General features: G+C 43.0%; 2 protein-coding genes across 2 annotated transcripts; one reads left to right on the forward strand and one right to left on the reverse strand.

Moving 5' to 3' along the window:
* The first annotated feature begins 1957 nt into the window (after window positions 1-1957).
* sh3bp5lb (SH3-binding domain protein 5-like, b) lies at window positions 1958-19631 on the forward strand. The gene is made up of 6 exons (XM_085149645.1): window positions 1958-2372; window positions 2588-2650; window positions 10106-10234; window positions 14216-14377; window positions 16705-16878; window positions 17776-19631. The coding sequence occupies exons 1-6, from the start codon at window positions 2157-2159 to the stop codon at window positions 18388-18390; spliced, it is 1359 nt and encodes a 452-aa protein (XP_085005771.1). The 5' UTR covers window positions 1958-2156; the 3' UTR covers window positions 18391-19631.
* LOC146493937 (uncharacterized) lies at window positions 13851-24927 on the reverse strand. Its single transcript, XM_085149646.1, has 2 exons — window positions 23348-24927; window positions 13851-23097 (listed from the first exon to the last, which is right to left on the reverse strand). The coding sequence occupies exon 1, from the start codon at window positions 24902-24904 to the stop codon at window positions 23852-23854; it is 1053 nt and encodes a 350-aa protein (XP_085005772.1). The 5' UTR covers window positions 24905-24927; the 3' UTR covers window positions 13851-23097; window positions 23348-23851.
* Window positions 24928-26178: the final 1251 nt, after the last annotated feature.

The raw sequence follows: 26178 nt of genomic DNA on the forward strand, positions 1-26178 counted from the left end.
TAGTTGGTTTTCTCTCTGCTTTTAAACTTAGCCCACAAATGTTCTATGGGGTCAAGTCTGGGGTTTTGGGAAGGCTTTGTTCTTGATTGGTAGCCTCGGTCCATGTTGATGCAAAACTGACTTCACTGTAGAAAGTGATGCTGGTGTTCAGCAGTTTCCAGTTCATGGCAGGATTGAGCCTTAGTGGTTCCTGAGTTGCTCTTGAGCATCCAAACTATTTTCTTCTCATCTGAGGATGACAATTTAGGTCTTCTTCCTGATTTTGGCAAAGTGGTGACATACCAGAATAAGCTGTACTTGTGTACAGCAAATTTCCATGTTCTGAGGTAAAGGTGATATTTGACAAAGAGGGCTGTGATGGCCCCAATCTGAGGTTTAAGTTTGTTCAGGGAGAATCTGATGATTACGTGGCATATATAAGGGCCCGTGAACGGTTTTTGTTCATGTATAATCTGATATTACATTAGATTGGTATTTTTTTCTTTATTCTTTATTTTTCGGCCTTTCCAGACACGCTTCGTCTTATTGGACCCCTGTGTGTTTGAGCTGCAATGGAAACTTAAAAAGATCTATAAACGGATGTACAGTTAAATGACATCTGATTTAACTCCACATGAACACGTGAGTAATAAACATCATGTGTTATAAATATAATGCAGCCCACCATCGGCAGTATTCACTGCAGGTTCTGAACCCGCTGAAGATTGTTAGCCAAGTTACATTTAACCCAGTATTATATCTATGTATGTTAAATATCATGATACAAATGTAATTTTTAAAAAAATTACTGCGATTGCGAAAAGAATTAAACCAGGAGGAGGAAGAGTGGGCTGTAGTGGGGTGCCATAGTCTGTGCAATGTGACTGGCTGGGCTAGCGTTAGTCAGGCGCTGGTTTGTACTAGTAATGTGTCGGTTGCGAACGAAATGGCTCTTAGAGCCAGATCCTTATTGCGAGCCGTGGGTTTTTTTTTCTTTCTCTCTCACCCTCTCTGTCGCACTTTTCCCGCTTCACTCCGTGTGAGCCTTGTGCTTTACGCTGGGAAGAGGGGGGAGGGGCGAGAGTTACACTCAGTAGGACAGGAACAGAGCGGGAGGGAGAGAGAGAGAGAAAGAGAGCCAGGGACAACAACGTCAGATTAGAAAGGTATAGTAATCATCCACAACTATTTTCATTTGATGATAAAGGATTCAGTTTATTCATGCAGGTCCATATGACAGAGAATATGCATCTTCTTTTTGTTTTCATATTTTAATTTATATTTAATTGTGTTGTGGTTTTTGTGTTGTTTCACTTTAAATTTGTTTAAAAGGAAAAAGCTGAAAATTTAAATAGTTAAAAGTTGAACTGTGAATAGTTGGTTTTTGTATTATATGATTTATTTATTAAATTTTATGTGGAGTGAATAAATAAGAGTATATTTACAGAGGCCCCTAGAGACAAAGCACGTACAAACTCCAAAACACGTAAAAACTCAAAGCACGTAAAAAACTCAGAATCACGTACAAAAGACAACAGAAGTGCTCCAGGATGCTAGGCGCAGTGTTGAGCTTTTGTTACCTAGTGGCTACACAAGCCAGCAAGTACCAACAACCGGATTTGGTGTGTGGTAGTAACAGGTAAATGAACATTTTTTTTAAATTATTTGAATATATATGAGTGCATGTGTATAAATACACAAACAATACACTTATGCTTTCAATTGTGTAATTTAAGTGATCTAGGTAGCTCTGCTTTGGAAGTTCAGTTAACGCTAGAAATGTGTTTTGGAGTTTGTACGTGCTTTGTCTCAAGGGGCCACCGCATATATTTATATATAAACATTTATAAATAAAACCACGTTTTTTTTTACATTAGTAATTCCTTTTGTGCATAATTTTATATTGTTGTTAATAATAAATTAATTAAAGCAACAAAACAACCTGAAGAGCCGGTTCGGAGCCAGAAGAGCCGGTTCGGAGCCAAAAGAGCCGGCTCTTTTTAATGAGTCGAGCCGAAAAATCCGGTTCTCTAAAAAGAGCCGGAAATCCCATCACTAGTTTGTACACATACTCAAAATATGAGTACACGCGGGGCGACCTTCCACTGCCCTAAACACTGACACATTATTGTACCGGGAGGTTAAAGAAATATCACAGCAGCCGAACGATTGGGCCCATGGAGCCTGGGACCTCGCGTGAAACTCTGAAGCGTGCAGGAAGCCCCAACCCGGCCGGTCTGCGGGAGGAGACGCCGGGAGAAGAGGCGAAAGGCGGAGACGGCAGAACCACGATGAGAAAGCAAGTGGGAGCGGACTGTGGGGATGATGGAGAGTCTAACAGCCAGATTAAAAACGGAGAGGAATACGAGGAGGAATTGGACCCAAGAATTCAGGTATGTTGCTAAAGAACCGTTTCCCTCCCCGCATTAGCAAATGCGTCATATTTCCCGAGCCAAACAAAACTACGATGAACGCCGACCGTACATGGCAGCGACCTGCTCCTGACACAGACCGACGCCTGGGTCAAGCCCATCCCCTGTCTAACAGTATTTCCAGCTGTCTGGTTGTATTCTGCTTTTAAAACATCGTCTTTCTCGTGTGTTTCCAGGAGGAGCTGGAGCACCTCAACCAAGCTAGCGAAGAGATCAACAAGCTGGAGCTGCAGCTGGATGTGAGGAGGTCACAGTAAACCTGCGGACACCCCAGCCCCTAGTTTTGCGTTTTGTTCATACATTAGGGTAACAAAACCCGAGACCCCATTGCAAAGTAAAAGCGATCTTAAGGTGAATGTAATTTCAACATTACCCAACACTAAAGATATAATATGTCATGAAATAAATGGTAAATATGAAGAATACATTTTACTTGAAACCAGCAGTAAACATGCTCAAAGAGTCAGTCTGTGGAAACAGGTTTCCATATATTAACACTGTGAAGCACAAGGAAACATTTCATTAGGCTTTTACTCACTAATGTTCTCTCTCTGTTTCTTCATCCTGTACTCACCCAGTCATCTGTTAACTCTTCCCTCAAATCTCTGCAACGTTCATTTTTCCTCAGCTTCCACCATTTACTCCTTGCCTCTGCCTTCACTCGCTTCCACTTCTTGATGACCAAAGTCATCCTGCAGACTAACGTCTGATGCTTCCTAGGTGCATTCTCCATCTAGCAATCTTCTCTTTCAGATTGCACCTTCTCCATAGGCTGTAGTCCAACGTGTAGTATCCTCCTTATAGATCATCCCGTGTTCCTCCCTCGTCTTGAATCATGGTTTCACCGCAGCCATTATTTCCATCCTTTTGGCAAAACCCACTGCCATCTGTCCTTCTGCATTACTCTCCAATCCAACACCTCCTCATCAGTTGTGTTACCTTCATCTACCAGTCCACTCAAGTCTGCTTCAATCACCAATCTCTCAGTCTTGGAGACACACTCCACCCATTCATCCATCTCACTTCCAAATTCCTTTCTCTTCTAACTGAAATCCAACCTGTTGGGCAAACGCACTGAAAACATTCAACATCACCCCTTTGATGTCCAGCTTCACACTCATGATGCTGTCTGACACTCTTCATATCCACAGCACTGTTTTCATGCACTTCTTCCAGACTAACCCTGTCTATATCCACCATAAGAGAGCCGTTTAATCTCTTGTCCCTGCTTCCATCTGCTCTCCTGCACACACACAATATGTGGTGAATAAACTGGTTATAGTGCTTTTCTAACCTACTCAAGCACTCAAAGTACTTCATGCAACATGTCATATTCACACCAGTCATACAGGCACTGAAGATCGCTTTTAGAGGACTTTGGTCTCAGTTTCTGTTACTGTAATGCCAAGTATATAGCGAGGGCTGGCTTTACTGTGTTTCTTGGAGTGGGGAACATTTTGGTTCTCTTGGCCAGGACACCCCCTCCAGGATGTTGGATCTTCAGGAGTACTGCGATCCAAAAGTGGCCAGTGGTATGCTGCTCCCATAGTAATGGCAGCAGCCTGCTGCTATTCTCAGAATGTTGCTGACTGGCCGGTGCTGGCCCGAGGTTTGGTTTTTGACCCACAGCTAAACATCACCAACCTCCCACCTCAGCATGTGTTAACCAGGTCTGAACTACGGTGTTACAGACCGCTGGTCCCCCAACCTTTGTTATGTAGTCATTATTATATATTATATGTAGTCATTATTTCTACACCTGTGTAGGCCAAATAAAAAAACATTAAAATTAAATATCCAGTTTTATGTTTTAAAATTTGTGTAAGGAAATAGAGGCATGTACTGTACACGCTTCATTATGAAGAGTGCACGATGCCTCGCTTAAAGATAAAAAGTCAGAACAGCGTAACAATTATAATACTGCTTGAAATGGCTAATGATGAATGGGAAATATAAAAACCCAAATCAGATCTGTTTTTGCTTTCACTGGGACATATTCTGACTGTCCTCACACAAACACACCTGCTGCTGCCTCTATTGTGACTGTCTGTCTGTCTGTCTGTCAGTCAGTCAAGGCCGAGCAGCTGCTGTGTACTGGTTGGACCTGAAAGTTGACGTTTCATTTGTTTAAAAACTTTATTTAAAACAGGGATCACTAAGGTCAAAGTGAGCGAGAGCTACTGCAGCAGAGAGAGAGATGTGTTATTCACAAAGCGTGAAGGTGAGTGAAGAAGGTTGGCTTACTGGTTTGCAGGACGGAGCAAGGAAAGAGGGCAGGGTGGTTCTCAGGGTGAGTGGCTGAGTGATGCAATGAGTGGAATAGGATGTCCGACCTGTCTGCTCCTTTTCCAGAGTGGAGGTACGTGGTAGCGAATAGGAGGCCAGGCAGGTGAGATCCATAGTACTCCAGGAGGCCAAAAGGTAAGGGCAGCAGCAACTGACAGGTAAGTTGCAGGGAGGGCAGAGAGTGAGTGAGGATGACCAGCATCAGAGGAAGTTGGTTCCTAATAGAGCTTAGCCAATGAGGATCCAAGTGTGCAAACTGGAAACGCAGAGAGCGCGATGTGCTGGACTGCACCAGCTTGATTTGTGAGACACGGAAAGTGGGTTGACTGCATGACTGCACAGCATCGGAGCGACCCGAGTCTGACAGCTGATCACTGAGTCCATCTCGTGTGGACCTATGAGCAGCCAGGTTTCTGGTTACCTGAGTGAGAATCAGAATACGTTATTAATGCCTGCAGAAATGATGTGGTCACAGTTGCTCCAAAACAGTAAGAAAAGTAACTGAATTAAGTAATAACATGTATTAAAAAGTGAAAACAAACAAAATAAATGTAATGTATACAAATAGCACAATTAGAAATAATCTAGTATATTATACAAATTAAATGCATATGGCTTCTGCTGCACTCAGCCGGACGCCAGTGCAAGAACTGTACCAATGGACTGACACGAGAGAATTTAGACTGTGGGTTAAAAGCCTTGGTGCAGCATTTTGGACCACATGAAGGTGATTTAAAGAAAACTTTGACAGACAGGAGAAGAAAATAATCTAATCAGGAGGAGATGGAGGCACGAATGAGCGTCTCCATTTCACCTCTGGAGACAATAGTCCCGAGTTTAACAATATTTCTTAAATGAAAAAAACAGCAGCAGGTCACAGACTCGATACGAGCATCAAAAAACAGAAAATGATCAAAAATGAATTTGATCATTTTCAAATTAAAATAAATTTTACCGTGGATGAGAACGGAGCCAGATGTTGTCTAATATGGGGCCTAATACTCTCTGGAGCAAGAATTGATTTCCTCCGTCTTTAAGGGTCTCACTGATCGTGCTCCTGTGACTACCCAGCACGCCATGCAGTGGGTGGGAGGCAACATCACCGTCTCAGAGTCCAACTCCATCCCCAGGATATTACTGGCCTTGTCCATCCCTTTATTGAGATTTGTGGCTGACACTCGTCGAGTGCTACGTTTGCTTCAGGCATAGGTGGCACATGTTGCAACATGCTGATGTCCTTCTCCAACATGTCCCTCCAGAAACGGCGTCTGAGGAGACTTATGGTTCTGCTCACCCCGAGGTGGACTTCAAAGCTTGAAGAAAAACAGCTTAGATGTACAGGCAGGCGAGGTGGGCGGTCCAAGTAAATCACAGCCGAACAAACAGCTGTGGGGACATAGCGGTGGCCAGGGGGACCAGAGCCCAGATCAGTGGTCAATTTGCAGGCCTTTTCGGATTGTCTCCTCCAAATCCAACATGTACGCCCAAAACTACAGGTGGGCAGGCTCTTTTGGCTGCACAGGACAGGAAGTGAGAAAGTGTCCCGAGTGACCATAGTAAAAATGGCCTCTCAAGCCTACAAGGCCTGATCTGAATGTGTTCAGGCTCTGAAGGAGAGGGCAAGGACTTAGGAGCTGAGCGAAGGAGAATATATTACCATGGGCTCAAAGCTGGCCTTGGCGCATGCTCGAGGGGTCTGTAATTTTTTTTGGCTTCCCTCTGATATGTTTTTTTATCCACTGTAAAGCGCTTTGTAACAGATTTAAAAGTGCTGTATAAATACATTTTACTTACTCTCTTTTAAAAGATTGTAAATTCTGAGAGAGAAGGACACCACGGTTCGTCACCGGACATTAACTGATCAATCATCCGGTCATTCACAGCTTGAAGAAAAACAGCTGAGACATTTATTTGGGCCAACCTGGTTTGGCTGCCACAGTCCGGACACGAATCCTGCTGCGTTACGTAGGCGGAGATTTAATCATTTCCTTGTGGAAGTTTGCTCAGACATGAGTGAAAGTTCTCTTCAACTCATTCTACAAAACATCATTTGGGTCAGAACGTAAAAAAGACTTCAGTCCACGCCAGCGCCGTTCCCCCCAGTAAGCTAACCACACACGAAGCTTTGTGGTGTCATTGGGGAAGGAGGGCGACCGAAAGCTAACAAGCATTGTAGCAGCAAGCCCCTACACTGTGAATGGTTCCAGTGACGGGGAAACGGCCCAAAACACGGCTGGGACCCCACTGTCAGCATTACCATCCCTCTTTTACCCTTTTTTTCTCTTCTGGACACCTCTTTCTGTCTTTCTGTCTTTCTTGATATGAAAAGAAGTTACACGTAGCCTAAGTCAGCCAAAGTACAACTAGAGAAAAGTCATTTTATAATTCAGTGTGTGTGCTAGGGGTGGGTTTTGATTATCGATTTTCCAATTAAAATAGATTCTAGCTTGAATAATGTGATATCAATTCATTAAAGCCCTGAATTGATTTTTAAATATAAATTCATTTCACCAGAATCTCGGGTTAAACTTCACAAATGTTTGACAACCAGCAAACAGTTAAAACAGTAAATGAGAGCAGTCCACAGATTCTGCACAAACACAAAGCGCGGACAGTCTGACGCATCAGAATCAGCGAGCTGTCGGCGTTCTCACGGCGGCACATACACGGACTCGCCATCGGGGCTGAAAGCCGACAGCTCACAGATCCTGAAGCTGCAGTTTTGTCTCTCCAAACAAAGTTGACTGAACAGCAAAAGAAGATCCAAACTACGCTTCACGTTTCATTTCACATAAACATCGTCATGAACTCACTCTGACTTTTGCTGTTTTGCTTCCAGCACGATCAAATCACACGTCATGCACAGCTCTCTCTCTCTGTGTACTTCAAGAACAGTTTTCCATCTCAAATCTCTGTTTTCTGCATTATTCGCGGGCTTATTATGCACAAGTCTACTGTTATTCACAGCGCTGTCAGCTGCTGTTTTTTTCTTTTTAAATTTAACTTCCAACAAGAAAGCCTCATTTCTGCTGGTCTGTTTTTAAAATGATGCAAAATTGCAAAACTCTCAGCTGTGTCTCTAATCAAACCTCTGTACCTTTGCTCTGCGTCACTTCAGCAGCATCAGGTAACGTTCACATGTTGATTCATGGTTTTCTGTTTCTGTTCTACTGCAGAGTATTATTAAGGTTATCTGCTATAAGAAGACAGGACACGAAAATCACCTTCATGTTTTTCTGTTTGATCCTCAGTTACTTCGACACAAAGGCCTCTGCTGTGACGCTCACACCTTTGATAAAGTCTCACAGTGTCAGCTTTCTTTTTATAGATATAAAAATATAGATATGTGCTGATAAGTGATCAGAATTATAATATTCCTGACTGAGGCAAAGTTTCCCTGATTCAAATGGAGTCGATCGAATCGTGGATCAGAATCTAATTGATTGTAGAAGTCAGTAACGATACCCAGCCCTAGTGTGTGCGTGACGGTGTGTGTTAGGGTTGTAAAGACGTTTCTCTTTACAACCCTAACACACACTCTGTGACTCTGTCACAGCAAGTCAGATTGGACGCCATCAGTGAGAGTGCACCGCTGTTTTTGCATTCGACTTAGTTCATTTTAAATTCTTGCCTTTAAAAGCATCATTTGCACACCGTGTTTCATCAAAATGAGACTTCAAACTGGGTTATATCAGTTCTGCTGTCAATCACATTGTAATATTGCATTAGCAGGTTTATGAACAGTGTTCACAACCCTTTATGTTCAATAAGTTTCTAAGCTTTTCATGATTGCTGTGCAGCCAGTCTGTGCTCTGTCTTTATCTGCAAACACTTTGTGCCTCTTTATCCTGTAGTTGATCTTTCTATGACGAGCACACACTCACTGCTCAAACTGCTCTCAGAGTGTCGAGGAAATTAATATCAATCTGTAGATCCATGCAGGCCTTTTGCAATGATTCAGTGGTGACTTTGAATCTGCTTAAACACAGAAATCCATTTCAGGACTCCCAGTTTAAAAAACAGGTTAGCCAACCCTAAGCAACAGATGATGCATTGTTTAAGCAATGTTTAAATTGTTTGAAATTTGCAAAAGGGCAGAACAGTCACACAGTTTAACACAGACAATAGAGGAGAGACCACAGTGGCATTATTACACATACAGAGAGATCAAACTGCCCACACAGTCTGTGCTTATTTAAATGAGTGAATAAACAAAGTGTTGCAAAAGTAACTAGCAAAATAGCCTTTGACCTTAAAAACACAAGAAGGTCAAATTAAGTGTCCTGACTCTTGATAGAAATCTTTGTGTAGCTGTAAATCATGCACAGTGTAAAAACAGATCATTGACTGTGCAGTGTGGCAGCTTACATCAACTCGTTTCCTACGTTCACAGATCAGTAGTAATGAGACTGACCTCTAACAGCACTGAGAACAGTGCTGACCAGCCAGACGCAGGTGGTTGACCGTCTCGAGAGAGCTTCCTGTCAGAGCCCTTATATAAACCAGCTGACTCCTGAGGCATCGCAGAGCACCACAACAGCAGGAATAGCACATCACTGGCCACTTATGGATCTTCTGTTTGTCTCATATTTTGCATATTTGTCACATTTACTTAGATGGTTGTTGCAAGGCTGAAGAAAAGATTAAAGATCGGGGGACAGAAGTCTTGCATGGCTGAGTGGCTGAAACTCCACACACCCTGCACACCATAGCGATTGTGACATTCATTTGAAACGGTTTTGCCTCCCTCATTTTCTCTTGTAGTAATTTTGTACGTTTTTTGTCCCGTAGGCATAATTTTAATCTCCGGCTGCGTTCTGTGATCACTGCTTGATTAAACACTAATTAGAAACATTTAAATTTGTGCTAAAATGAAGCCTGCTGTGATCACTGCTGCGTGTTTTTTCATAAGAAACTAGAAATTCTCTTATTTTAAGGTAGGAAAAGCTCTACTACAGAACCTGTCAGACCACATATTTCTTTTTTGCTTCCACGGTGTCTTAATCTGAATTCTGTGAGTGCAGATGCTGAAATATTCCAGTAACCCATCCAAAGAAAGTCTATGAGCATAGCAGAAGTGCATTTAAAATGCTCATGGTTCAAAAGCATCTCTGACCATTATCTGTGAGGTGTTACGTGTACGCTAGCTGCGATGTTATGTTTCTAAACTGAGGTGACGTTTTTAGTAAAGTCGTGTTTGTTTAAGCGATATATTGAATGTCAATCACAGAACTTAGAATGTAGGTCACGAATATATCAATAAACCCTTTTTCCTTCTCTGGTGCTTAACCTACTCGAAGTGTTTGTACACTTGACTCCTGTCTTCCTGTCACAGCCTCAGATGCCACAGTGAGTCGTGTCGAGACTCACGGGGTGTAATGTGCAATCTTATGCGTGTGCTCCCTCAGGACGCCAGGTCGAGCTACAGGAGGATCCTGACCGATTCTGCCAGGAAGCTCAATGCCCAGGGCTCGCAGCTCGGTGCGTGCATTGACAAAGCAAGGCCTTATTATGAAGCTCGCAGACTTGCCAAAGAGGTAAGTGTTTCTACTGCTCACAAGTCCACAGAGTGAGGTATCAGTGAGCAGTTTATTAGAGCTAAGCACAAAATATGGTAAATGGTTCTTATCTAACGCTTTTCTACTCTGAGCACTCAAAGCGCTTTACACAACTAATTCATTCACCCAATCACACGAGCACTTTTTTAAACTGTTTAGTGCTTTCTGTCTAACATTCACACACATTCACACTCCGATGAATGCATCAGAGAGCAGCATGGGGTTAGTATCTCTCCCAAGGATATTTGGCATGCACACTGGTGGAGCCTGGGATTGAACCGCCAACCTTCCAGTTAGTGGCTTACCTGCTCTACCACCTGAGCTGGGCAAGATATTCAAAAGGTGGGAACAGGTTACCCAATCTGGGACTGGGTTGCTGAGGCTTGGAGTTCAAGAGGTGGTTGGGCTGGTTAGGCTTTAGGCCATGGGGCTCAGTCAAGAAGAGCTACAACGACCTACCCACAGGATGGTGAAGGACACTGCCAGTCCAGCTGAGAAACAGGCTGTAGGAACAGGTTGGGAAAATGCAGCTGTGCCCTGGAGGCAGCTAGAGTTCAGTGCTTTATTTCTTCAAAGAGATAATTGTGCGTCAGTGTATGAAACATTTTCGACTGCTAGAGAAGCTCACCTCCTTTTACTGGTGTCATATCTTTACCTATTGTATGTTGGCAGTTAGCAGCTGATGTTCGTAGGTGAGGTACCCAGCAGCATGTCAGTGTGGTGAGGGGCCATGGAGGTCCCAAGTTGTGTCAGTTTCAGTCCCAGTCATGGCTGAAGGCATATCTGAGACAAGGCAATGTGTGAGGAGGACCTTCCTTCATCTACAGCTACATGCAGTGTGATGGGCTTTCTACAGCACAAGAACAAACGACTGTGGCAGAATATATCACATGAAGTCACATGACGTCCTGTAAATGGTGATTCTTGATTAGTATGTATGTGACAGGGAATGGGAAGGTTGAGCCGTCTAAGTCTTAATAGAGAGTATGACAGTTTCATGGTGTGGAGTGTGGCCATCAGTGGACGGTGTGTTTGGCTGTATGTGACGAATGAAATATCCATTTTTACACAGAATTAACAACAGTAACACGAGCACATCTGTTTTATTTGGTTGCTCAGAAGACATGCTGAAGTGTGGACCTCTTCACTTATCCTTATCAGGGTCATGGGGGGCCACGGGCAAGAGGCAGGGTACAGCCTGACAGGTTACCAGGCTGTTGCAGGGCTAACGCAGAGACACAGACATTCACACCTATGAGTGATTAAGAATTATCAACCAACCTAACTACCCTGATTGCATGTCTCTGGCCTGTGGGAGGAAGCCGGAGTACACAGAGAAAGGCCACAGGGAGACTATTCCAACCAGGACCTTGCTGTGAGGCACACACCACTCTACTGCTCTTTAGCAAACCCAGATGATCAGCTGTAAGTTTGGTTAAAAAAAGCTGTCACGGTGACAGCAGCAGATGGCAGCGCTAGGTGAACAGAAATGATGGCGGCAGACCATGGACTGTCTCCATCATTGAAAAAGCCACCGTCAGGGACTCGGCACACCTTACAAGGCGAACACATGACAATAACATTCATCAGGAACAAGGTGATGCACCGTCCTCACTGCTGCTCTGCATAGACTTTCAACCCCTAAGCCAGCTGTTTGAAGTTGAGTGACCATCAGCCACCTCCTGTAAATGGAGGACATCAGGCTGTATGCCACGAGTGAACTCACTGATCCACCTCACCAGGATCTACAAGGACATGGGAAAGTCGTTTGGACTGGATGTCTAAAGCTGACTGGTTGAGGGGCAGCTTTCCCATAAAGCAGAGCAGCTGCAGGCACCTGTGTGTTGCACAGGCCATCATGAAAAAGATGAATGTCAGTAACAGCCAAATATCTGCATAAGACATGAGCTGAGACAAAGCAGATCGGCAGGAATATGATGAAGTCATCAATGCATGTGAGTTTGCAAGAAAAGCACAAATACTTTGTTACTGCACAAATACTTTGTTACTGCACAAATACTTTGTTACTGTACTCAAGTAGAACTCTGTACCTGAGTACAGTTTTTTTCTGAAACGTTTTACTTTTACTCCTTTTTTAAACAAATACCTGTACTTTTTACTCCTTTTGGTTCAGGTGTATCATTTACAGTAGAATGTAGCTAGTGCTGTGGAAGAGGAGGAAGCATGAAAGGAGTGATGTCTCTGAAGTGTCAGTTCAACAAACATCAGCAAACATACAAACTGTTTGTGCGCAGTGTGTTGATAGCTGCTGTATTTCCAAGGAGAGAAGAGTGTGAGAACGTTGAGATGGAGAAAGATGTAAGAAGAGACAGGAGGGGACGCAGAGAGGTTAGATTTAAAGGCAGGCCAGCTCAGTAAAGCCTAAATTTAAAACGTACATGTATTTTTAATCTCATATTGGACATTACTTCAAAACAAACCAGGTTATACTAACTTTGTGTTAATCAAATGTTGCATGGAAATACTCTGTACTCTGTATGGGTTAAAGACATTAGGTTGTCACACTGCATGGAGTTATTGTAAAGCTGGTGGTGCACAGTGTCAGTGGTCAGTCTTGGTTTTACATCAAGTGTAGCAGACTGATTTACAATGATGATGGTTGGATTAACTCACTGAATTCTGACGTTATACCAACTGTCTCCAGTCTAATATAAAGACATTGTACAGCATAATGTCAGTGTAGGAATGGAAATCAGTGAAGATCGCTGTAAAAGATCTGCTTACATCGTTGTGTACATCCAGCCAACTTTATTTTTTACAATTATTATAGATGTTTTAAGGCTGTAAAACCCCTCAATACACACTTTATACACTTTTCTCAGACAGGCATGAAGATTTTCACACTTTTCATTCTTTTGTTTAAACTCTCAAAGTTCAAACCTTCGTAGAAGTTCAGTATTACAGAAGGAAACCAAAGGCAGGTGACGACGTCTCGTCGACATTGTTGTGTTTGTTGCACAGCTAGTGATGGAAGATTTATGTCAATGTGACAAGCTGAACGCATCCTGTACTGTACAGGAGACACGGCATGAGATTTATTGACAATGGTCTACAGCCAATCAGGATGCAGAACACAATGCGCTGTAAAAAAAAAAAAAAAAAAAAAAGGTGAACCGCGTTATAGCGAGGGGCCACTGTAATCATACTGTAATCAAACCTCACACTAAGAAAATAATCAGCTCTTCCCACATGATAAAAATGAGATCGTAGGCCTGAGGAATATTTGGAAGTTTCATTTCAACCAGAAATCTGTTATTTGAAGTTAATTATCAGATTGAGCTCTCAGTGGTTCTGTGACATGTTTTAAAGATTTCTCTTTTCACCCCAAAGTCCACTAAAACAGAAGAAACTTTGTTCACAGTGGTAGCTACAAACATACGATGCTGACTATGTCTTTTTCAGCGTTAATTTGGATTCTGAGCTGTGGAGCTCTGCGCGTCTACTGGGAATCTATGGATGCAAGTTAGATTCATGTCCAGCGCTCCACATCAAGCTGCAGCGTGGAAACCACAACACAGAGTTACAGAGCGGGGTCGCTGAGCGCAGAGTTTACTGCACACTGTGGACCCTGCACAGTTTTTAATTGTTACTTTTTTTTAACTTTTACTTTTTAGTTTTCAGAAACAGAAATAAAAAAGGATCATTATGGATGTTGCCAAAATATGTGCAGCAAGGTAGGCAGAGAGTACATAACAGAAGAAATAAGTAATTTGAGAATATTTTTTAACCCTACGGAGTAAAGCTCTTTAAACTGTTCTGGTATCTGTCTACATGAATGAAATTATATCAATGATCAATTTATGTAACCAGAGTCTCTAAGTTAATAATATGGAAAAAAATCTAATCATAGCTCTAATGCTGAAAAGACTATCTCTGTGCATGTATGTTTGAACATGCATCTCTTTTCTGTGTTTTAATAGCTGCTCTCTATTCCTTTAGGCCCAACAGGAGACCCAGAAGGCAGCTCTGAGATATGAGAGGGCTGTGTCCATGCACACTGCTGCCAGAGAGATGGTGTATGTGGCAGAGCAAGGCCTTTTGGCTGACAAGAACACCATGGACCCAACCTGGCAGGAGATGCTTAACCATGCCACCGCCAAGGTACACACTGCTGCCTCTTGCTGATGGTAGTGTTGTTGTGCTGTTTATACAGTTAAAATCAGTGCGCGATAGATAATTCTTTCTGAACAAAAGGTCACCAAAAATAAATCTCCAGTACAGGAACCTTCCCAAGGGACTAGAAACCGTACTACATCACTACATCACTACATTACTACATTACTACATCACTACATTACTACATCACTACATCACTACATTACTACATCACTACATTACTACATCACTACATCACTACATCACTACATCACTACATTACTACATCACTACATCACTACATCACTACATTACTACATCACTACATCACTACATTACTACATTACTACATCACTACATTACTACATCACTACATCACTACATTACTACATCACTACATTACTACATCACTACATCACTACATTACTACATCACTACATTACTACATCACTACATCACTACATTACTACATCACTACATTACTACATCACTACATTACTACATCACTACATCACTACATTACTACATCACTACATTACTACATCACTACATTACTACATCACTACATTACTACATTACTACATCACTACAGACCAAAACAACAGTTCAGGGAGCTGAGACTGTGGCTGCATCACTATTTCCACTTATATGAAAAAGTTCAGGTGGTTGTTTGTCTGGTCTTCTTCATAACAAACAAATACACAATCATTAATAGTAATGGTTACAAATATATCTGTGTTTTGTCTTATTTCCGATTAAATAAAATTTAATGACATATTTTTAGCGACTGATGCTGGGGACTGTGTTGTTCTTGTGCTTTTAGATCTGACAGCTGCGTTTGATACCGTGGATTATGCCATTTTATTCTCTCGTTTGGAGCCCTGGGTGGGCATTAGGGGCACAGCACTGGAGGGGTTCAGGTCCTACTTGGCGGGGCGAACTTTCTGTGTCAGCCTCGGTGACTATGTGTCGTCCTCCGCTCTTGTGTGGTGTCCCACAGGGCTCAGTTCTAGGCCCCCTCCTCTTCTCTTTATATCTGCTTCCTCTTGGTTCTGTACTGAGAAAACACTTGTATGCTGATGACTGTCAGATCTATGTCCCTCTAAAGAAAAAAGGCAGATACCTTACACAGCCATTACTTCAGTGTCTTGATGACATTAAGGCTTGGATGTCTGTTAACTTTTTAAAATTCAATGATAAAAAGACCGAGGTGATGGTTTTTGGTAGCCCCACTGAGACCCCCCATGTGTATGTAGATTCCCTGGCCCAGTATGTTAAGCCAGCTGTCACAAAGCTGGGGGTCAAAGTGTGATCTGAAGCTTGATAATCAAATTAAGTCAGTGGTAAAATCTTGCTCCTTTCAGCTCAGGCAGCTGCAAAAATAAAGCCAATTCTTTCACTTTGAGACAGTGATCCACGCCTTTGTTAGCACTCGGCTGGATTACTGTAATGCGCTTTATACTGGGGTCAGCACATCATATATTACTCGTCTACAGAGGAGGCAAAGTGCCGCAGCTCGTCTTTTAACTGGCACTCGAAAGTTCGAGCACATTTCCCCTGTTTTAGCTTCACGTCACTGGCTGCCCATTTCTTTTAGGATTCATTTTAAAATTCTTTTATTTACTTTTAAAGCTCTCCATGGCCTCGCCCCATTGTATCTCTCTGAGCTGCTACAGCCTCATACACCCACCCGCTCTCTCAGGTCAGCTGATCAGTGCTCCTGCATGTACCCAGGACTGGGCATAAACTTCGTGATCGTGCTTTTGCTGTAGCAGCTCCAAAACTGTGGAGCGAGCTTCCTTTAGAGATCAGACAGGCCAGTTCTTTATCTGTTTTTAAGTCACTCTTGAAAACCCACCTCTTTAGCCTGACCTTTGACACCACGTGAGATGTTTTATTTTTATTTTAGTTGTTTTTAGGTGATTCAATGCTGTTTTATCTTGTTTTTGTTTTAATATAGGGCTGTTTTAATTTTATGTTTTATGTGTTTTATTTATTTATTTGGCTGTTTTCTGTTATTCTATTGTTTTAACTTATTTTCTGTACGGCACTTTGTTCCTGTGCCGGGTATTTTAAAGTGCTTTATAAATAAAATTGGATTGGCTTCCAGATTATTTACATCCCAACTTTTTCTGACTAAAGTTTTAATTTAATGGTGGCTGAATATTTAAATACAAACCATTTTAATGTTATTAGTCAAATCTTTTATAACTGTGACAACTGAAAATGGAGCACGTCTGCTTATATCAGTGCCAACCTGGGATCTGGGCAGAAGTTAAAGTGTGATCTAAGTGTCAGCGTTCCTACTCTTATCATGGTTTTTGTCCTGTCAGGTGAACGAGGCGGAGGAGGAGCGCCTTCGCAGTGAGCGAGAGCACCAGCGAGTCACCCAACTGTGCCAGGATGCTGAAGCTCGAGTCCAGACTCTGCAGAAAGCCCTGAAGAAAGTCATTCTGAAGTCCAAGCCTTACTTTGAACTCAAGGCTCAGTTCAATCACATTTTGGAGGTATGTGCCATCATTAATTTAAAAATATCTTTTGAGTTATTCATTAGTCATGAATTTGCCTGTCAGCTGTAAAACACTTTATCAAGGCAGACAAGAAATGTTATTCCAGTTACTCCAAAAAGCTCTGTGTCAGTCTGAGAATGCATTGCATGATTTTGCATTGCAAATTTCCCTTTTCAGTTAAACACAAACAGATAACACTCGCTGTAGAAGCAGCAAATCCTTTATCTGAACGTGGTTGCCGTACATATTTCATTAGAAGAGTTAGCGGTTCCTCACCCCGAGTCCTTGCAGTTAAAAATCAGAACTGTTTAAAATCAAGATAGTGCCCACGACAGTATCAGAATGCAGTTTGCAGTTATTTATGTATTGTCTGTAAAAGTTGTCTGTGTGAGGGATACTAACCCCATGCTGCTCTCTGACGCCATCGGAGCACGAATGTGTGTGAACATTAGATAGGAAGCACTTAGAAACAGCGTGGGAAAAGTGCTTGTGCAAGTGGGTGAATGTACAAGTTGTGTAAAGCATTTGAGTGCTCAAAGTAGAAAAGTGCTACATAAGAACCACTTGATTTACCATGTGTGCTATACTTTTCACATCTTAAGCCAGTTCATTGTGTAGCTGTTTGTCTACGTGTAAAACCCTCAAAGTTCCTATAACGACGTCTTTTCTGTTTGGTCCACAAAATTAATTACTGTGTAAAATATCACTGACAAAAGTGAAAAGTGAATTTCTTTATGCTGGACAATAAAATGACTAATGATAAGGCTTGCATTCATGGTATAAGAAGCTGCATTTATGTAATATTCATTGTTTTAACCGAGGTGTGGTTAATTGGAGTGTAGAGATGTTCAAATGTGTCAGCGTGAGCCTAACTTGCTGTGACCTTTTTTGCAGGAGCATAAGGCTAAAGTCGTACAGCTAGAGGAGCAAGTGGCAAAAGTAAAAATGCGTTACTCCGTGGCCCTGCGCAACCTGGAGCAGATCAGTGAGCAGATCCATGCACAGAGGGGGCGGACCAGAGCCAGCAGGGGGCATCCTGCCCTCTGTGGAGGTCGGAGCTCCCCTGTAGGTGCTGAAGCTGAGGTCAGAACTGCCGCTGGAATCCATGACAGTAGCTGTGTGGGAGTCGACACGATTGAGAGCGATTGGGCAGACGGTGAGAAAACCAGACTGTGGGTAGAGCGGCACCGAGAGAGCGGCTGGGGCCAGAGGGAGCAACCGGGGGCAGAGCAGGTCGGCTCAGACTGCATGTCCGTTATCAGCCTTCAAACCATCGCCTCCGACCTGGAAAAGTGTGACTCGGTGGAGCATTTGGGCGACCTGAGTGATGCTGGGAGCGTGCTGGGTGAAGAGTGGAACCACTACAGCAAGTCCAATGACAAGCCAGTCAGCAGGGAGATGTTGACTGAAGGGCCTCAGCAGGAGCTTGTTCACCAGGAGAAAGGAGCTGTTAATAAAGAGAAACAGGAGAGTTTTGTTAAGCAGCACCACAGAAGTGTTAGTCTATGATCTCAAGCAGGAGGAGGAACGTTGTGATGGTGATGATCGTGGCGATTAGGCTGAGCGATCATAGAAGAACAGAGGTGCCAAACAAGCTGACAAGAAGCCGCTGACAGTGACTGACAAAGTTAGGAATAGGTGGGAGGATTAACAGGTACATCAGCTGCACACTAATGAATGTTTGTGTGACAACATTAATCCAGTGGAGCAGCCCTGCACAGCGCACTGATCCAATCTGCTGCTCAACAGCTGATTGTAAAGTACAAACAGGCTTTTAACAACAGTTTAAACACATACTTGTGTTTCACTTGTGCACCTGGTTTTGGTATTCCCTGTGTTAGCATGCTATCAGCTTGTATTTGCTTTAAGGATGGTCTGAAGCACCTGTTATACTTTCTGCATTTACAAGTTTGCGAGGGTGCCTTTGGGTCTGGGTAAAACAATTTGTGCCATCAGAGGATGAATGCAAGGCTTTGTAAAGACATACACATATGTACCCTCCAATTTGACCACTCTACAATGATTATGCTGCAAGGGGAAGAAGCTGTACATGCATCTTCCAAGTGCACTCCAAGCAGACCAGGAAATAATCATAACAACTTGCCTGAGGTGTCCACCAGTTGCTGTGCCTGCTTCTGCAAGTGAGTATGGTCTTTAGGAGCAATAAGAGTGAATTCACTCTGCAAACTTTCCTGATGTAGGAACATGCAGAGTGTGACGAGAAACATGAGCAGTTGGGTTGGACACAAACTGGCAGCATGAACCAACCCATCTGGAAAACTGTGATAATCCTCAATTCTGAAGAAAGAATGAGGACACAAAACTGCATTGTCTGTGGGAGATAAAATAAGTCTGTAACTGATTTCAGCTACTCCCTTATTCACAGTGGTCACCATAGCAGGCAGTGCTGCATATTTGAGTTTACAGATTTGTATCATCTCACGAGACTCAACGGGAATCTTTCACTTCTGTTTTTGAAGTGCTGCCAAATTAGAGCAACATCAACCACACTGGAGCGAGCAGTGGTTTCAGGGTAAAGAGGCACACTGTAGGATGCAGTTAGGCTCAGCTTTCCATTAAAATATTTATAAAATATATTATAGCATAATTTCATAGGGTGGAACATTTTCCACTATTGTACATGGAATACATCCTCCATCTGTGCCGTGAACTTTGTGAATTGTACATTAACCAATCCCGTATCCTAACCCAGTGCTGCTAAAATAAACGTCTAATTTCAAAAAGATAAAGAGCTTCATTCTATCCTTGAGTTCAGCAGCTGCCTGAGGTGGGAAGTACAAATACTTTGTTACTGTACTTAAGAACGTTTTTCAGGTATCTGTATTTAACTCGAGTATTTTTCTGACAACTTTTTACTTCTGCTCGCTGCATTTTTAAACAAATATCTGTACTTTCTATTCATTGCATTTTCAAAACATTTGACAGGAGTTATAATTTCACATCACTGCAGGCCTTCAAACCAATTTGAGCCCAAACAGAAAAGGCAGTAGTGTATATGTGTTAATCACCTGGGGATATCGCATAAAAAGAGATGAAAGAGCCTAAACTGTTACCGTACTTCAGCATCTAGCTAGCTCTACGGGAGATAAGCGAGCATAAAGGAAATAATGTGTATTTTCAAATGCAACATTTCTATCAGCTCCTCAATTATTAGCACACACATGTGCATGCAGTTTAGCTAGCAGCACAATGTGCAACAAAGATCCAGCCCCCCCTTTCCAAAAAAAACAAACAAACCCCAAAACATCTCAGATCATGTCCAATTAGAAAATGGGATATGGTCGGACATCTTTGCTTCTTGAGTTTATTTCCGGTATATCAGTAAGATCCTGCTTAGCTTCTACTTTACTGAAGGTTTGAATCATTTCAAACTACAGCTTCGTATTTCTGAGAGCATGATAAAAGATATTCTGTGTTTTCGTCTTTTCCACAATAACCACATTTTCCTGTATGCTGTTTCCTTATTATAAATAACATGTCAGTAAACATGTGGGCCCACACTGGGCAGAAAACCACACTGGGGGCCCTTACTTTGTGCCCCACATGGGCTAGCCTACATCCCAACCCTGGGCTTGCCTGTAGAAAACTCAAACAAAACTGTCACAGACTGCACTCCTCCCCCTTTTGTGAGTGTGGATGCTTCATCTCTTTGCTTTATCTCTTTGCTCTTTAAATGCTTTGCTTCTTTTATTGATTTTTATTAATTTTTATGCTGATTTTTTCCCGTTTTTCCGTATGAGCTTACCTGCCATAGCTTCTGGACACTTATACATCATTAGGACTAAAGTGTTCTTAACAGAAACAGCAACATTTTTATAGTTACCTTATCTTCAGCGCTCCGTGTGTCTGTGGCCTACACACAGCTGAAGCCTGATTACAGCGTCTGGGCACCGAACAGCCTCAATAGCCTGGAAAGGTGCTAACCGCTAGGCTAACTAGCAACAAGATGCCTTCCGTCTCCACAGATGACTACCACAGCCTCCTGCAGAAGATTGCAGTACTGGAGACAAAAATTCATCGCTTAGAAGTAAACGTGGAGGTAAATGGACTGTGTGGAAATGAAACAACCTTGCCTTTGATTCAAAACAATGGCAATGAGCAAGCTAGTACACAGCTAAGGAGCACAAATAACATGACCAAGAAAGCAGACTCTCTGCACTATTATAAATCCTCAAGCGATAATCCCCCCTTTGACTGTCTTGGTGCAAAACCAAGACATAAATCATGTCTCCTGGAAGGGGGAGGACATGTCACAGGCAGAGCACAGCGAGCTGAAATCTCTGAAACCGACTGGCCTTCACTTCCTACAAGACAGAGAAGCTCTTCTACCCCTGTATACGAGAGGAAACAGGACTGGACTGAACATTTACATGCTCCCACTGGCACAGATTATAAAGAACAACAAAATAAACTATCATAGCTATGCAGATGACACACAAATATATATCACAATGTCACCAGGAGACCGAGGCCCTGTACAGGCTATTGGTAAATGCATTGAGGACATTAATGACTGGTTGTGCCACAATTTTCTCCAGCTAAACAAAAACAAAACTGAGGTAATAGTCTTTGGAGCCAAAGAAAAACAATTACAGGTCACCAGAGAACTTCAATCTATACACCTAAAAACCACAAACCAGGCGAGAAATTTGGGTGTAGTGATGGACGCAGACCTAAACTTAGAAAAACACATTAAGACAATAACAAAATCAGCTTACTATCACCTCAAGAATATTTCAAGGATGAAAGATCTGATGTCTCAACAGGACCTGGAAAAACTAGTCCATGCATTCATCTTTAGTAGGCTTGATTACTGTAACAGCATCTTTACAGGTCTACCTAAAAATCAGTCAGACAACTACAGCTCATTCAGAGCTCTGCTGCTCGAGTCCTCACTAAGACCAAAAAGTGGACCACATCAGTCCAGCTCTGAGGTCTTTACACTGGCTGCCTGTCCGTCAGAGGATAGACTTTAAAGTTCTGATGCTGGTCTATAAAGCTCTGAATGGTTTAGGACCAAAATACATCCGTGACCTCCTGAGCCAGTATGAACCTTCCAGATCCCTCAGGTCATCTGGATCCGGTCTTTTATCAGTTCCCAGAGTCAGAACCAAACACGGAGAAGCTGCATTCAGCTTTTATGCTCCTTATATCTGGAACAAACTCCCAGAAAGCCTCAGTGTTGGGTCTGTGTTTCCACGAGCCCCGCTAATTCTAGAGACTTATTCATCATGAAGAAAACAAGACAGTCGATCGATTGATTATTTGCGCAAGGGAGGCCTTGTCTGTGTCCACCACGAGAATGACCCCAAATCTGACCTCCTGCTGCTGCCTTTTTTTAGAGACAGTTCACACAAAACACAGAGCAAAGCCACGCCCATATGGTTCTAAGACAAGGCATTGTATGTATATGTGTGAACTTCTGTAAGAGTGTGTGCGTGTGTGTGTGTGTGTTACCTCCTGCTGACCAAAGGGTCATAAAAGCAGGAGCAACATCACAAGAAACAGATCTTCCAGATAGGATGTATCTGCAATAAAAGACTACAGCCCCCCACCCAGAACCTCAAGAATCTGGGGAGGGGACAGTGGAATTCCTTTCATCAGAGTTGGCAAGTGTAACCCCCCTCAGTCTCTATTTCCGGTGCTGTATGAGTAAAACTCTCTGGACTCGAGATGGGTAGAGCTCAGGCGTGGTTTATTGCCCTTTTTGTGGGTCTCTGCAATAACACGGGACATGAATAACCATGGGTTTCCAGCAACAGGATTCCGCCCAAACACAGCAAAAGCTTCATTGCTACTCACGATAAGCTAATGATCGTATAGTGGAACTCTCAGTTTTCTTAAAATAAATAAAAAACAAATATTGATTGAAAAATAAAATGGCAACAAAACTTATTACGGAAAATAAAATAAAAACATTACTGCATTGTGGTTTAGGTAACAAAAGAGAAATTAATTCACTTAAATGCACGGTCATGTAAATATAAACAAACTTCCAGACCAAAGCCAAATTTCCTTTCATGTACAATAGTAAATGGAACAATGCTGCCATCTACTGGGCAAAACTTAACAAGCAGTATTTCTTAAACAGAATTAGCCTGCAGCTCAACCAAATACATGTTTCAAAATACACATACCTGCAATAACATGGGACATGAATAACCATGGGTTTCCAGCAACAGGATTCCGCCCAAACTATCAAAAGAAGTTTCAAAGTTATTAGACACGACAGTCTCCTCTAGCTGTTAGCCGCTAGCTCAGCGTGTCCATTTTTCCTACCGTCTAACCCGTTAATTGCAAAACAAGATCATAAAACTGAAGTCTACTCAGATGCTACTGTATGGGCAGTTCATGCTGTTAATGCACTGCCATGTTAACTTCAGTGAGGATTTTCAAATATGTTTTAAACTCATGTTCAGTCAGGGCGGGCTGAGGAAGGACTTACCACAGCAAAAGCTTCATTGCTACTAACGGATAAGCTTAGGGAAAGCCCGTTTACCGGTAGCAGACTTCCGCTGCAGATTTTCAAAATAAAAGTTTCAAAATAAACCCATGGTTGCGATCCCAAGTTTAACAGGAATTTAACAACAACAAAACCATATTCATTCTTTTACATCGTTACATACACCCCCCTTAAATTCTGTTAAACTCCAAGCCAGTTCAAAGGAGTATCAAGGGCCAGAAACAAAAGAAACTATGAACAGCAGGTGCTTCGGGGTGAAATCAATACACTAATATTAATCGTCGTCGATACAGAATCCTTTTATATAGAAGTGTCAAGACATTGGGTGGTACCAAGCCCAATACCTTCAACAGACTAGAGAAGATGCCATCTACACCTCCTTAACATCACATATAAGAGCACACAAAATAATACCCCAAAATCACATCCTGGACCACAAAAAAAATAGGTCAAAAGATACATGAAACCAAGTTAATTCCCTTAAATCTAAAACATACTAGTCAGAAATGCAAAAACTGACCCTGAAACAGAAGAAGTTTCCTCAACTTTCTGCGCCACCATCTCACAAATCAGTCTCTTGGGAGGCCTAACACTCCTCTCATACCTAGTGGTAGCTAGCCCATCCAAGCCCGCCTGAATACTCTGAGGCTGTGTGCAAATAGCAACATCTAGGTCAACATCAGCTATGAGAGCTACAGGAGCCACGGCAACAGGTTCAGAGCTTTGATGGAGAGCAGCATCACTGATCACGGGAGCAGGCAAGGGGGACTCACTAATGGAGTTTTCAAACACTTCAGCGTTAACTTCAGGGGGTGGGTCCTCCGCTGTGATAGAACCACTGCTGGGGTCCACATTGCAGAGAGAATGGCGTCTCAAGTTGAGGGAACCTTCAACTTCCACCGGCTCATCATCAGCGAGACCCTGTATCTCCGGCGTTTTCAGTAGCCAGTCCAGTGTCCTGTCATGATGATCCATCTGTGTTGACTTCACAGACCCTTGGTCATCTCCATTATTCGGATTCCCTCTGCTCAAGTCAACAAGGGAGGCCGGGCTCCCCTCCACACCTAAGCCCAGGAAGTTAACAGGGAGAAGGAGGTTTCTGTGTACAACTTTTTCCTTGCCTGTATGGCTCTCTCTTATCCTGTACACATTGATCCCAGACCTAACTGACACAACATCATAAGGCGTGGGATCCCACTTGTCGGCTAACTTTCTTTTTCCCCTTTCACCACGATTGGCCAACAACACTCTATCACCTACAGCCAGAGGTGAGCCTTTGACTTTACAGTTGTAGAGTCTGGCATGGCGCGCTTGCTCATGCAAAGCATGGTTCTGGGCAATCTGTGAGGCATCAAACAGGTCTTTCCGCAACCGTGAGACAAACTCATGGTGGCTGATCACATCATCATTTTGCAGCACATGTTGGAACATTATGTCAACAGGAAGGCGTGGAACTCGCCCAAAAATGACATAAAAGGGGGCCAAACCAGTCGTCTCATGCACTGTGCAATTGTAGCAGAACGTGAGAGTGCGTAACATCTGAGGCCACCTAGCCTTGGCTGTTGGAGTCCTCAGCATATTCCCAAGTGTCCTGTTGAACCGTTCAGTGACCCCATTGCCCATAGGATGGTATGGCGTAGTATGCGATTTCTGCACACCTGCCATCTCTAAGAGGTCCTTCAACAGTCTGCTTTCAAAATTTTATCCCTGATCCGAATGAATCCTCTTAGGAAAGCCATAAACACAAAAGAAATCATCCCACAACCTGCGTGCTACATGTTTTGCAGACTGGTTTCGACAGGGAAAAGCATGTGCCAATTTGGAGAAATGGTCAGTTACGACCAGAACATCCACTTTCTTATTATCACTGAGCTCAGCGGTCCAAAAGTCTATGCACACTAGTTCCATCGGCTCTGACGTCTGGATGTTTTCCAGTGGTGCACAAGCATGAGGTTCAGGTGTTTTTCCAACCACACATCTCTCACACTGTCGAACATGGTTGGTTATGTCTTTCTCCATCCCGACCCAGAAAAACCTCTCACGGGCGAGGGAAAGTGTTCGTGCCTGGCCCTGATGGCCTGCATTATCATGAAGGCTGAGGAGGACTTGAACCTTCAGGCTATCAGGAACAACAAACTGGAAAATCTTCTTGCTCAAGCGGTGATGCTTTATCACCCTGTACAGGATGCCGTTCTGTACTTTAAGCTTCTTCCACTGCCTGAGAAGCCCACCAACGCCACCTGGTTCTGAAGCTGCTTCTCGCCCAGTAGCCTTCCTTTTTCTTCGCACATAGAAAAGGACTCTGTTTATTGCCTGATCTTGTTGTTGAAGACTTGAGAGCTGGCTTTGTGGGAGAGGAACGACAGGGTCCTCCTCAGGAAGCTGTGATAAAGGTGGATTGACATTGGTCAAACCAGGGTCACACTGCGCACTCAGCACAGCTGACACCTCATCAGCATCGATCGAACCCCTCTCGCTCTGATGGTCACACTCAGAAACAAAGTCTGGTGAGTCTGGCTCTGTGTCCTGAACAATGTGGCAATTGTTAGTCAGCCGAAAAGCATCCTGCACAGTACCTCTCACAACCCCGTTGACCTCATCTAGTAGAGCAACATAAGGCTCTTTCAGCAAACGATGACCAATACATGACTCAACAAATGGCTCACGGCTTAAAGCATCAGCCACCGTATTTTTAACCCCTGGCACATACTTTAGAACAAAATCATACGCCGGGAGCTTCGCCACCCATCTCTGCTCGCAAGCATCTAAACGTGGCTTTGTCAAGATGTAGGACAAGGGATTATTGTCTGTCC

This window comes from Neolamprologus multifasciatus, chromosome 22 (genome assembly GCF_963576455.1).
Source record: "Neolamprologus multifasciatus chromosome 22, fNeoMul1.2, whole genome shotgun sequence".
In the NCBI taxonomy this organism is placed as follows: Eukaryota; Metazoa; Chordata; class Actinopteri; order Cichliformes; family Cichlidae; genus Neolamprologus; species Neolamprologus multifasciatus.